The 13,231-nt window shown below is 34.5% G+C and overlaps 1 protein-coding gene across 9 annotated transcripts in view; it reads left to right on the top strand.

The window, feature by feature from the left end:
• Window positions 1-13,231, top strand: part of TMEM68 (transmembrane protein 68) — a 48,232-nt gene that overhangs the window by 26,836 nt on the left and 8,165 nt on the right. For 5 of the 9 annotated variants that reach the window (XM_025477755.3, XM_025477754.3, XM_025477757.3 and 2 more), the window contains 3 exons: window positions 1,627-1,820; window positions 6,884-6,944; window positions 8,580-8,719. In XM_025477755.3, coding sequence (XP_025333540.1) covers window positions 1,627-1,820; window positions 6,884-6,944; window positions 8,580-8,719 — 395 coding nt within the window. Of the gene's footprint in view, window positions 1-1,142; window positions 1,296-1,626; window positions 1,821-3,827; window positions 3,961-6,883; window positions 6,945-8,579; window positions 8,720-13,231 lie in introns of those variants that run through there. The other 4 variants (XM_025477762.3, XM_049103774.1, XM_049103772.1 and 1 more) reach the window with 4 other exon arrangements.

Here is a 13,231-nt window from a genome sequence, read left to right as displayed (position 1 = left end):
TTGCATATTTTTACATGTTAGGCAAACTCTTTTGTGTTCTTTTTTTTTTTAAATAAAGATTTTACTTATTTATGAGAGAGAGAGAGGCAGAGACACAGGCAGAGGGAGAAGCAGGCTCCATGCAGGGAGCCCGACGGGGGACTTGATCCCGGGTCTCCAGGATCACACCCCAGGCCGAAGGCGGCACTAAACCGCTGCACCACCCGGGCTGCCCCTTGTGTTCTTTTTTTGAAAAAAAATGTTATGTTAGCATTGACATTTTACCGTGCTTTATAAAGAGTAGTTTTAATGTATGACTAAAATATTTACTTAATTAGTTTTCTCTTACAGAATATTAGGTTGCTTCCATCTTTTTTAGTGTGTAATATAATGTGAATATTTTTATTTAACACTTGGCCTTTAAAAAAATTTCTCCTTTATGATCCTGTAATTTGTGAAGCCTATTATGAAAATGTATCTAGTTAAATCAGTGAGCTTTTAATATAGTAAGGGATGAATATTATTTCAATCTTAATATTTTTAACCTTGCTTCAGATCCTTTAATCTGTGAGAAGTTTGGTTAGTCTGCACAATTGTCACTACTCCTATTTCCCATTCTCAGTAATATATTGTACTAACATCAGTCAGTTCCAGTTTAGGATTTGGTTAAAATATTTAGTTACTAATAGGATTCTTTCTCTCTTTCTTTTTTTTTTTTTAAAGATTTTATTTATTCATGAGAGACCGAGAGAGAGAGAGAGAGAGAGAGAGAAAGAGAGAGGCAGAGACACAGGCAGAAAAAGGAGGAGAAGCAGGCTCCACGTAGGAGCCCAATGTGGGACCCAATCCCGGAACTCCGGGATCATGTCCTGAGCCAAAGGCAGACGCCCAACCGCTGAGCCACTAAGGCGTCCCAGGATTATTTCTTTCATTCATAAATAGTTGTGGTTTGAAAAACTCTATAAAATTAAGACCTGGAATTGACTGTTAAATAGTTACTTTATTAAAAGCTCTTAGTGATTTTGCTATTGTTATTGATTTAAGAAGTTTAGTTGTGGGATTAACATCATCTAACTTTTAATAGATTTTGTTATAGATGCCAATTTTGGTAGGGCTAAGCATAGTCAGATTTATATTCTCTTGAGTGATTCTTTTTCTTATAGGGTTAAAGGAAGATTAGATTTGTGATTGCTGATGGGATATCATTTCTGATTGCTCTAATAAATACTGTAGACAGTGTTTGGCCATGAGATGCAGTGGAAGGAGCTTTGGACTAGACATACCTGGACTGGAATCTCTGCCCTGCCATTTGCTAGGTGTGTGATTTTGAGCAAGATCTTTCTTTGTCTATAAAATGGGAATCAGAGTCCCTGCTTTCCAAGGTTTTTGAGAGTTTTAATTCAGAGTTTGAATATGTACTGTAACCCGAGTAGTTGGTGATCACTGAGGGGGTGATCAACAAGACAGCTATTACTTTACAAGCAATATTAACTTATGTAAACTTTAAGAGTTCTTGTTGATTTTTAAAAAAGAAAAGGAATTTGCTGATTTATATGGATACTAGCTTTTTAGGTTGTAAAGATTTTTGTCTTGAAGAACTGGACAAGAAGTACTTAAGTTATATCTTCATGCTAATGTTTCTTACAGGGTTTAGTTTATTACTTGATGTATTTTGTGCTCTACATGGACCAAGAGAAAAATGTGTTGAAATTCTGAGGAGTGGTCACTTGTTAGCTATTTCACCAGGCGGAGTTCGAGAAGCCCTAATTAGTGATGAAACCTACAACATCATTTGGGGTAATCGTAAAGGCTTCGCTCAGGTTGCAATTGATGCAAAAGTGGTGAGTTGTATAAAATTAATTATTAAAGTAAAGCTAGATTCAATTCAAAATAAAGGCTTATGTAGTGGGCCAGAGTATATAAGAATTTAGATACTTTCATTGCGCTACTTAAAAATTAAGTGTACAGAATTCTTTGTAAGGTTAATGATAGAGAAATATTCCTTTGTGCTTGAGGTGTTATCTTAAAAAAAATCAATCTGGAAATTTGGCAAATACCTATCCAAATTTTAATTTACATTTCAAAATCTAGCTTCTTTTAATTAGATTTGTAAAATTTTTTGTATTCCTTCAGTTACACCTTTTTCAAAAGTATAATCAGTTCAGTTCTATGTATTTTAAGTCTTTGGTATGATTGAGTTGGCATATTTCAGTGATGATTGTTGGTTTGTTTCATTGCAATTCTTTTATCTGTGACCAATTTGTATATTAATAGGGCTTAAATAATACATAACTCCTATTATTTTTTATCAGCGAATGTCATCAGCTATCTAATAGTGTGAATAAAGATGAGAGATATTGGTGTAAGTTAGATCTTTGAAAAAGATTGTATAAGAGAATTAGTTAATAAAATTAAATGTTCCTCAGGGATCCACTATAGTTATTCTTAGACTGGAGAAGGTGAATGCCATTTTGCCCTTTTCTTTTGCGTTGGAAAGTATCTCCCAACTTTTTGGTCTCCGTATTGTACTTTATCCTATGAAACACTTATTTATTACTCATGGAATGTTTCTTCTTTGTTTTCTGTTGTTGTTTTAGATTATCTGTTAGAAAAAGAAATGGTAGTCCCTTTGACAGGATGGTGTTCTTTTTCCAGGCCATTTAATTAGAGACTATGGCCAGTACTTTCATGTTTCAGTTTGTGTACCTGTTGCTGTTACATAGAGACAATATGCCTCCTAAGCTTGCTTGTTCTCTTGCAAATACAGAATTACAAAGGAAGTTTATTCATGACTCATTCTAACCCAAATCCAGTATTTGGAAAAGAGTGGAAATTTCTTTTTTTTAATCACAGAGTTAACATAAAATGCATTGAGCTTTATTCTCTGCTGTACTTGTGTACGTGTAACTAACTAGTAGTGCTTTAGTAATGTGATTCCAGAATAAGATTTAATGTATTTGCCTAAGTGTTATAGACAACATAAAAATTTAAACATTATTATCCTCAGTAGGATAATAATTATAAGCTCCCTAAGGACAAGATCATCTTTTTATATTCTGAGTCCTTAGTACAATGACTAGCACTTAGTAGGCTATTTGAATTGAAATGAATTGAATTGAATTGATCTTTTTAACATAATATTAAGCACTACCAGAAAGGGACATTTGGAATTTAACTTTATGTTTAATAGCATTAGTGATGAGAAAATTATTTTATAACACATTTTATTTCCCAAAAAGTCTTAAGCGCTAATGTATATATAAAACAAAATCTTAGGTATATGAATAAAATAAAGTACAAAAGGATATATGCACCATTGTATAAAAATTAAGGGTAATGAAAGTAATGTCTATTAAAACAATGATAAAAGCTAAAAACCTAACCAAAGATAGTTTAATTTTCAGGTTTATATTTTGAAAGAATTATTTCTTAGGAAATTTTAAGATAAAAATTACCAAAATAGGTTTGGAATTATATAAATAGATCATGAGATTCTAATTTCTCATTCTTAATTTCACAGATTTAAGGAACATTGCCTGGAAGAAGGCCAGAAAGAAAGACATTATAGAGAGAAAGGAACTATTTTTTTCAATATTTGGTAGAGTTTCTAGATAATTAAGATAATCTAGGGAATTTAAGGTTTTTGTATGAAACTTGAGAAAATTTTATAAATAGCCTTTTATAGGTTTAAAGCCAGAAATCTTTAACATTGTTGATTTACAGGATAGCATTGTACATTTGGTAATTACTATTGTACCACACCAACCTTTTGTAGTGCTTTTAAAGACCTTATGTTGGTACTCCTGTATAGTAAGTAGGTGACGTATATGATTATTCCAATGTTACAGATGAGGAAACTCAGGCACAGAGAGATGAAGGGATGGAGGGATCAGGTCATACAGCAAGGCAGAAGCAGAGCAAAGCATACAGTTCAGGACTGCAGGCAACCGGTGCTGTTGCCACCCCTGACTGCATTTCACAGTGAGTCTGCTGACTTTGAGATTAGAGGGACTTTCCAGATACATAAGGGAGCTCTTTCAAGCATGTATGGAGATAGTTGTAAATGGTACAAGTATCCTATCGGGGAAACCCTTTCATAGTCCTCATAGAATTATGAACTTTGAGTAAAAATTTAAGACTGTTGTAGGAATAACTACATTTAAATTGTGACATAGAGATTAAAGTGAAAAATATCTAGATTGTCAATGCAAGTTAACATACTACTGATAAAAAATGTTTAAGGTTTATTTGAATACAGGCTTTTTAAAAAAAATTTATTTATTTATGATAGTCACACAGAGAGAGAGAGAGAGGCAGAGACATAGGCAGAGGGAGAAGCAGGCTCCATGCACCGGGAGCCCGACGTGGGATTCGATCCCGGGTCTCCAGGACCGCGCCCTGGGCCAAAGGCAGGCGCCAAACCGCTGTGCCACCCAGGGATCCCCGAATACAGGCTTTTTAATATACCTTAAGTCACTCTTATTTTGTGAAATTCCTGAGAATATTTAGGTAACTTTATATCTAAATAAGGTGGAAAACTATTAACCCATTTACTCAAGTTGGAAAACAAATAACTGATATAAAAGAAAATAACATTTGTTTTAATAAAATTGTTTATATGTATTATATCAATCCGTAAAATAACCTTTGAGATAGTATAATTATTATTATTCCCATTTTATTCGTGAAGAACCTGAAGCCTAGATGTCGTAAGTTACTTGTCTAGTGGTGCTCATTTATTTTTAGGAGCAAAGTTTAGACTCTAAGGCCATATTAAACTTATTCCCCCAGAATAGTTTTAACAAAAACACATTCCTTTTGCACACATGTGCATACACATACATACAGAGACACAAGTATACATGGAAACAATTTAATTCTAGGTTACTTATGCAAATACCTTGTACATAAAAAGTATACAAGGAAAGAAATGAATAATTGTATTACAGCAACAAGTTGTAATAAAGTAATGCTCATAGGTTTAAGGCTGTAAGCTTGAATGCGAATTTAGAAACTTGTATACCCAGACTGTAGCCTGGAATAGAGTGAGCCTGCTGGGATAGGCATTTTCCTGTTTAGTAGGTTCTAGATAGATCTAGCTTCTGGAGAGTAAGCTCTTTAAAGGGTGGAATGTAACCTGAAGAGTCTTTATAAAATGCATGCTTCAGTATGAACTTAGGGGTTCATGCCAGCCAGTAGACATAAATCCAGTGGTACTGGTCAGAGAAGACAAAGGGTGTATATATGAGCTGAATGGTTTCTGTTCCTTCAGAGCCATGTTATGTTCTTAATTCTAAAAATATTTTATAATTCTTTAAAACATTAGGATGTCAGCAATCACTTTATTTTACAAAACTTGTTGTGGTTTCTTAGACATAATCTGAATTTTGTACGAAACAGTAGTGTACTTGGTTTTATGTCTTAGCTTTGTAAATTAACACTATGAAACTTTAAATTCTTCCATCAGAGTTCTTTTCTTTACCAGACTTCTTTTTTCCTAACTGATTTTAAGATTGCTGCTGCCTGTTTCTGACACTTTGTATTCAGAGAATACAAACTACTTCATTATATGCATTGTCTCTCTGTCCTGTGTCTTCTTCATTCCTTCTTTAATTCATCCATCACACTTTGTTTCAGCACCTAGTCTGTTCCAGGCACTATTCCAGGTGCTGGGGATACAGCGGTGAACAAAACAATGGCTCTGCTGTTAGGAGTCTTCCTTTTGGTGAAGGGAGAGATACAATAAATAAATGATAGTAGTTATATGTGAAGTAATAAGTTTTATGAAGAATGTTATCCCTGTAGTCCCTTTTCTTCCAGTCTGCCTTATCATACTGGTTTCCGCAGCTGGATATGAATGGTACTTGACAGGATGAGCACTGGGTGTTATACTATATGTTGGCAAATCGAACTCTAATAAAAAAAAATACAAAAAAAAAAAAAGAATGGCTTTGTAAACGTCAGCTTATGTAAATATCTCAAACGCTGCTCACTAAGCAGGTAACTCTGTATTAGGCAAATACTGATGGTAGAATGTAAGTAAAGCGATGCTCAGTTTTTAAAATTCTAAAACATCATTTAATTCAGTGGATTTTGTGTGCATTTTAAAGTGTTTTTATTCAGACTTTTACTTACTTTGGTTTCACCATAGCAGAACCTCCATACATGATCCTTTGCTACTTCATCATTGTTTTATGACATATAATTAAAGTCTCCATTTAAAAAAAATCATACATAGTCACTGGTATTCATGGAATAATAAAAACCATGAACTTGTGAGCAGAATTCCTCTAAAATTAATGATAAAAGGAATTGTTTTTTATATATTTATATGTATGCTTTTCCTTTTTTTTTGCAGTGAGTCTTATACCTTTCATTAATGTTGAACATTTTTAAGTTTAGTAATCCCCCCCCCTCAAAAATAGTGTTTCAGTAGTTCTATGACAGCATCTTGCCAAAATCTATCTTTTAAATTTGTATAAATTTCCCCATAGATGGGCTATCTGCCCTGTTACTTTTTCTCCAGTGAGCATACTATTCAGTGGACCATGAAAATCAATTTAATTTACCATACTAATTTTATTTAATGAAATTAATGATTAGTGCAATCTTTATTTTGAGTTTTAAGGGTATATTTGGAAGGATAAGAAAGTTGGTAAATAAAATATATATTACCACTAGAGGGTAGTGTTTCCAATTTTTGTTTTTATAAATGATCAAGTTAAATTTAGGCTGATAAATCACACTAATCACTTTTATGACCTTTTTATGATAAAGTATACCTTTATCTTAAAAATTCCTCATTTTCATAATCTTAAACAAGCCCCAAAAGTTTGCATTACTGACTCAATGGAGTATTGAATGGATCAATATATTTACTTTTTAATTCAAATTCTCTCTTTAGCCCATTATTCCTATGTTTACACAAAATATTCGAGAAGGATTTAGATCACTTGGAGGAACAAGTAAGTTCTGATTCATATGGTTTTTCTAATTATAATGTAATATTTAGAATATTATCATTTAATATTTGAGCTTTTGAACCCTATAAGAAATTCTATTGAGTTATTATTTTAGATAATGGATCTATTATTTAGATGTTTCTCTATTTAAAGTCTAAATGATAACTGAATCTAAGTAATGGTAGTTCTTAGGTGTTAGATTTTTGTTAAGAGTTTCAGATATGTACTGAAGGTTCTTTGTTTTGTGGGCTTCTTAAAATAGAGTGAGTTATCTAGTTTCCTTCATTGAACTATGCTGTTGAGGTTTAAAACAAATGTACCCATTACCCAGACTATCCTCCTAACTCACCGCTGAAGAAGTTACAGCTTTAAAAATGGATAACAATATGATATTGAATTAAGATTAACAAACTAAGGACGTATCATCTGCCTTAGTTCATTTCTGTTACTTCTGTTTTTTTGTTTTTAAAATATTTTGAACCATGATACATTTACATTATAGAGTTCTTTTTGCCTAACTTTAATTTATGGGTAACAAAATAAGCGTTGAGTGTAGATATAGGAGAGATAACAATTAGAAGTGCTTTTTCTTTTCAATTTCTCTGTTTTCTTCTTATTTTGAAATTTTCATAGTTGGTTTTTATACCCTATGATTTATATATTTGATTGATTATATTTTATATAGCACTATATTGTTCTTATCCACATAAAAATCCCCTCCTGAAGAACTTTAAACTTCCATTGTTTCTTTTATGTGTAATGTGAGTATGTTGTTAATATTCTATTATATTTTTTAGGTGTTACCTTTTTTACCTTTTCTTTTTCAAATTTAAAGTGGAAAGGCAGATTGATGTGATGTTTAGCTGTTACTGTAGAATTATTTATTCTAATTTTCTCTCAGGCCATTTCATCAGAATTTAAGTTGCATACCAGAAATTATTCCTAATTTTGTTTCTTTAATATTAAAGTGGTTTAAAAATTGCTGTTGACTGCTTTTTTACTTTCTTTTTTACTTAATCCCTCAGTTTATTTTGTATTATCACTTTTAATCTTGTTAGGTTTCATCCTTGGTCATTAGCATTAGTAATTTTTGGTTACTATATGTATTTTTCTTAATTTACAATAATAATTTTTTTCTTTACCTATCAGTGCATTTTAGTTTCATGTTTATGTGAATTTATCTTATGCTTTTATATTTTTCTTTTATTAGTCTAGGCCTGTATTTGTGAGCCTTTACACTTTTTAGCTTCTAGCTTTTGGTTTCAGTCTTTACCCTTGGTTTTGTAATAATAGTATTTAACTTGCCCTTAAAATTCTCATATTTTTGAAAGCTCATTTTTTAAAAATTAAAAAACCTTATTTTGGGGGGCATTTTTAGGTTTACAGAAAAATTGAGTGGAAGTACAGAGAATACTCATAAAGCTTCTTAACACTTCAAGTTTCTCCTATTATTAACATCTTACATTTATATGCTACATTTGTTACAATTGATAGAAAGCTCATCCTTAAAGAAACATTGTATTGCCAGGAGGTGATACTGTTTGCCACTTTCTTATAAGTCTTACATTATTCATTTGAAAGTTATTACTTGCTCAGAATATTTAACCAATTAAAATAATTTTATTTACTTTAAAACAGGGTTATTTAGGTGGCTTTATGAAAAATTCCGCTATCCATTTGCTCCAATGTATGGAGGTTTTCCAGTGAAATTACGCACCTATTTAGGTGATCCTATTCCCTATGATCCAAAGATAACAGCAGAAGAATTAGCTGAAAAGGTAAATTCTTTCTTTCTTAATCTTTGAACAGATTTTTACTTTCAATTATTGTATTAAAAATTAATTCATTACTTTATTCTACAGACATGTTTTAGATCAGTGGTGCTTTTTCCTTGAGGGGATGTTTGGCAGCATCTTGAGACATTCTGTTATTGTGACAAGCAGGTCCTGGGAGGTGGTGGTGCTTCTGGCATTTAGTAAGTAGAGGCTGGGGATGTTGTTGAACATTCTAGTATGCCCAGGACAGTCCCCTGCAACAGAGAACTACTCATTTTCAAATGTCAAAAGTGCTGAGGTTGGGACTTTTGGCACTGACAATTAAAAAGTTTTATAAGTGATGTTCAGAAGAAAGCTTTGACTTCCATAAAAAGAAAGCATTATTCTTGTTGGATAGAAATATCCTGGCAGGAAAATGGAATAGTGTATAAGAGTGTGGATTATGAAATCAGATCATTCCTAGTTCTACTGTTCATTTGCTCTTTGACTTCAGGGAGTTGGTTTGCTCTTTCTCTTCAAGGAAGAGAATAGTACCCACTCAGTTGTCCCTGAGGATTACACGATACTGTACATGTTCATTGTTTAAAACAGTGAGTAGGATATAGTAAGGGCTCTGTGAATGCTGGGTACTAACATTATTAACAATAGTGAATACTATTGTCCTAGGAACTTATAGTCCAGTAGAGGAGCTGATAACTAAATCACCTTCTCTGGTGATGCGTTAACCACAATGGTGTGCTTATAGCAAGGTTTCTTAACTTGGGTACTACTGACATTTTGTTGTGGAGGCCTGTCCTGTGCACTGTAGGATGTTTACCATCTCTGGCCTCCATTAGTTAGATGCCAATAGCACTCCCCATCCTCACCCATCACTCATGTGGTAATAAAAAAATGCCTCTAGACCTTTTTATATGACCCCCAGTGGGACAAAATCCCACCCGATTAAGAACTGCTATCTTAGGGTATTATGGAAGCACAAAGGAAAGATGTAAATTAGATCAGGCATGCCTCCTAGAGAGAGATGATGTTTGATTTCAGTTTGGAAAGACAAAGAATTAGCTGGACAGAGTGAGGTACAGGAAACTGTATAAATGGATGGCAATATGACATAGCATAAAATCTTTGGGGAGTTGAGAGTAGTCTTGTATACCTAGAAGAGATATTATAGGAAATGAGGCTAGAAACCAAGGAGTCTGTACTATGATGGCCTATAACTGATTTTGTTTTCTGAAAGCCAGGGCAGAGGTGGAAGGGGGATTGCTCTTGAAAATAGGTGAATGGGGCAGCCCTGGTGGCTCAGTGGTTTAGTGCCTCCCTCAGCCCAGGGCATGATCCTGGAGACCCAGGATCAAGTCCCACGTCAGGCTCTCTGCATGGAGCCTACTTCTCCCTCTGCCTGTGTCTCTGCCTCTCTCTCTCTCTCTCTCCTCTCAGTGTATTCTCATGAATAAATAAATAAAATCAGGAAGGAAGGAAGGAAGGAAGGAAGGAAGGAAGGAAGGAAGGAAGGAAGGAAGGAAGGAAGGAAAGGGAAAGGGAGAAAGAAACAGGTGAATGGTAATAGGTTTATGTTTGGAAAGATCCCTGGAAGCAATATGAAGGCTGAATTTGAGTAAGACCAGTAGAAGCTCAAAGTGGGAAGAGAGCGCTTTGCGAAGGAAAAAATAGGAAAAGCTTCCTGGAATGAGGGCATTTGTGGTGCGTCTTGAAAGAAGAAGGATGTGACTTGTACATATGGATTTGGGGCTAGAGGAAGAATATGAACAAAGAAATGGTGATGGGAAAGTTGACCATATACCAGCTGTGTTAAGCAGTCTGAGGTGGTTAGAACAGCAAGGTTGGGAAAGACTGCCTCTTAAATTCTCCTCTGGGAATTTTACAAAGCATATTAACATATTAAAGGTCCTAAGAAGCCCTACTATAAACAGGTCTATTTAACTTTGTTTCAAAGTGCATGTCTCAGTCTCACTTGACCAAACTCTCTCCTTATTTTTCCTCGAATAGCACTTAATGACAACTGTGGAATAAACTTGGGGAATTACTAGCTTGGTGGGTAGGGTTTGGTGAGATGAAACTGGAAAAGTCAGTAGGAGCTACATTTTTAGGTTCTTAACTATCAGACAATGAAATTTGTCTGCCAAATACATTTCAATTAGGACAGGCCCCTGTTTGGGAGTGGCTTATATCAGTTTCATTCAAATTTATTTGGCTAAAGCAAGCAGATGTATAATCCGTTTTTCTACAATAGATGATTCTAGCAATTGTGATTACTTAGATCCATATAAATATTAAGTGCACTCTTTAAGAACAGAGGTTATGCTATGAAGTCTTGTGTCTCCAGTTCCCAGCACAGTATTTGGTATTTAATTAGATCTCAATAAATGTTTGATGAATGAATGAATGACTTAATGATCTCTTTATCTACTTGAAAGGGAGAGCAGCAAGGTGCAGATTTGAGAGATTTTACAAAGATAGAAAATATCAGACTTGAAACCTAATCTTATAGCCACCTGCAGGATATGTACGTATATATTTATATACATGGCGTTTTTTTTTTTAAGATTTTATTTATTTGAGGGAGAGAGAAAGCACACGTGTGTGTGCCTGTGATAGAGACAGTAAGAGGGAGGGAGGGAGGGGGAGGGAGAGAGAGAGAGAGAGAAGAGGGAGAAGCAGGCTCCCAACTGAGCAAGGAGCAGATATAGGGCTCCATCTTAGGACCCTGGGATGATGACTTGAGCCAAAGGCAGGCACTTAACCACCTGAGCCACACAGGCACCCCAGGTTTTGAATATACTGCACTGGGGTTTAGGAGAAAGGTGAGAATTGATGATGAAGATTTAGAAGTTATCTGCATGAGACAGTTACTGAAGTCATGAGCTTTACAAAGCAGCTTAGAGAGAGAAAGAAGAGGACTTAGGACAGACCAGCGGACACATGTAAAGGGTGTGCCAAGGAAAATACTCAAAGCTGACAGAAGGGGAAGTGGCAGAGAGGTAGAGAACAAATAAATTTGGGTGACAGAAATCAGCGGGAGAGGATGTTTAAAAAATAGGAGTGCTCAGTAATATTCATCCCTGCAAAGACATCAAGGAAGAAAAGATTACTCAGATTGCAGAGAATATAAAACTAGATAAGAGCCCTAAATGTCATATTATTGAATTACCTGGAAAATGGGATGAATGTATTTTGATTATGACTTTATACCAACATTTTGATTTTTTTTAAGTTTTAAAATTGTGGTAAAAAATATAAAACATCACTTAACCATTTTAAGTGTATGATTTATTATTGCTAAATATATTCACATTATTGTGCAACCAATCTCTAGAACCTTCTCATTTGCTAAGTTGAACCTGTGTACTCAGCACCAGCCACCCATTGTTTCTCTCTCTTTTTTTTTTTTATATATATCCAACAACATTTTATGCCAGTTTCTTTTTCGTCTGCATAGAATTCTTTTTTCCTCCCAGCCCCGAGCTTTATCAAGATACAATTGACATATAACATCATAAAAGTTTAATGTTCAAGGTGAATATTTGATACATGTGTATATTGTGAAATGATTATGACAATAAGGTTGGGCGACACTTCTTTCTAGAAGTTTGACTACTGTAAAAAAAAAAGTAGAATCATATGATGTTTGTCTTTTTGTGACTGGCTTATTTCACTTAGCATCATGTCTTCAAGGTTTATCCATATTGTAGCATGTGACAAGATTTCCTTTTTAAATATTTCATTATATGTATATACCATATTTTGTTTATCCATTCATTGATGGACATTTGGTTTGCCTCCATTTTCTTGGCTGTTGTGAATAATTTTACAGTGAATATGGGTGTACAAATATGTCTTCAAGATCCTGTTTTGAATTCTTTTGGATATATACCCAGAAGTGAGATTGCTGGATCATATGTAGAAAGAAAAAACTCCAGCTTTTCCCCCCTTTAGGGAAAAACCCAGCTTCCAAACTATGTCTTTCTTTCACTTACTTTTACACACAACATGACTTCTGACACTTCTGGTCACCAAATGTGTGAAGGTTTTTTCTGCCACCAAGCAATTCTCTGACACCAGCTGGATGTCATAATTGAACTCAATTCTGACACTATCTACCTAGAGATAGTGTAGATCCCACAAGTCTATTCCCACCCCACTCTAGATGCTAATCACAAGTAGTAGGTCTCCATGTAACTCACAATTTCTTAGTTGGGTATAAATTGGAGGTTCCCACAACCCCTTCCCAGGTTCAATTAATTTGCTGGAATGGCTCACAGAACTCAGGAATACACTTACTTTTATCAGATTATGAAACAATATGATAGAGGATACAGATGGACAACCAGGTAAAGAGATGACACAGGGGGAACAATAAGAGGGCCCCAGGTTCAGGGCCTCTGTGGAGTTGGGGTGTGTCACCCTCTTGGTGTGGATGGATTCACCCACCTGGAAGCTCCATGAACCTTGTATTATTGGGATTTTATGGGAGATGATGATAGAGTCAGGCTGAAAATT

This window comes from Canis lupus, chromosome 29, assembly GCF_003254725.2.
Source record: "Canis lupus dingo isolate Sandy chromosome 29, ASM325472v2, whole genome shotgun sequence".
Lineage (NCBI taxonomy): Eukaryota > Metazoa > Chordata > Mammalia > Carnivora > Canidae > Canis > Canis lupus.
The sequence above is the reverse complement of the archived record's forward strand: the minus strand, read 5'-3'. Positions and strand labels throughout refer to the sequence as shown.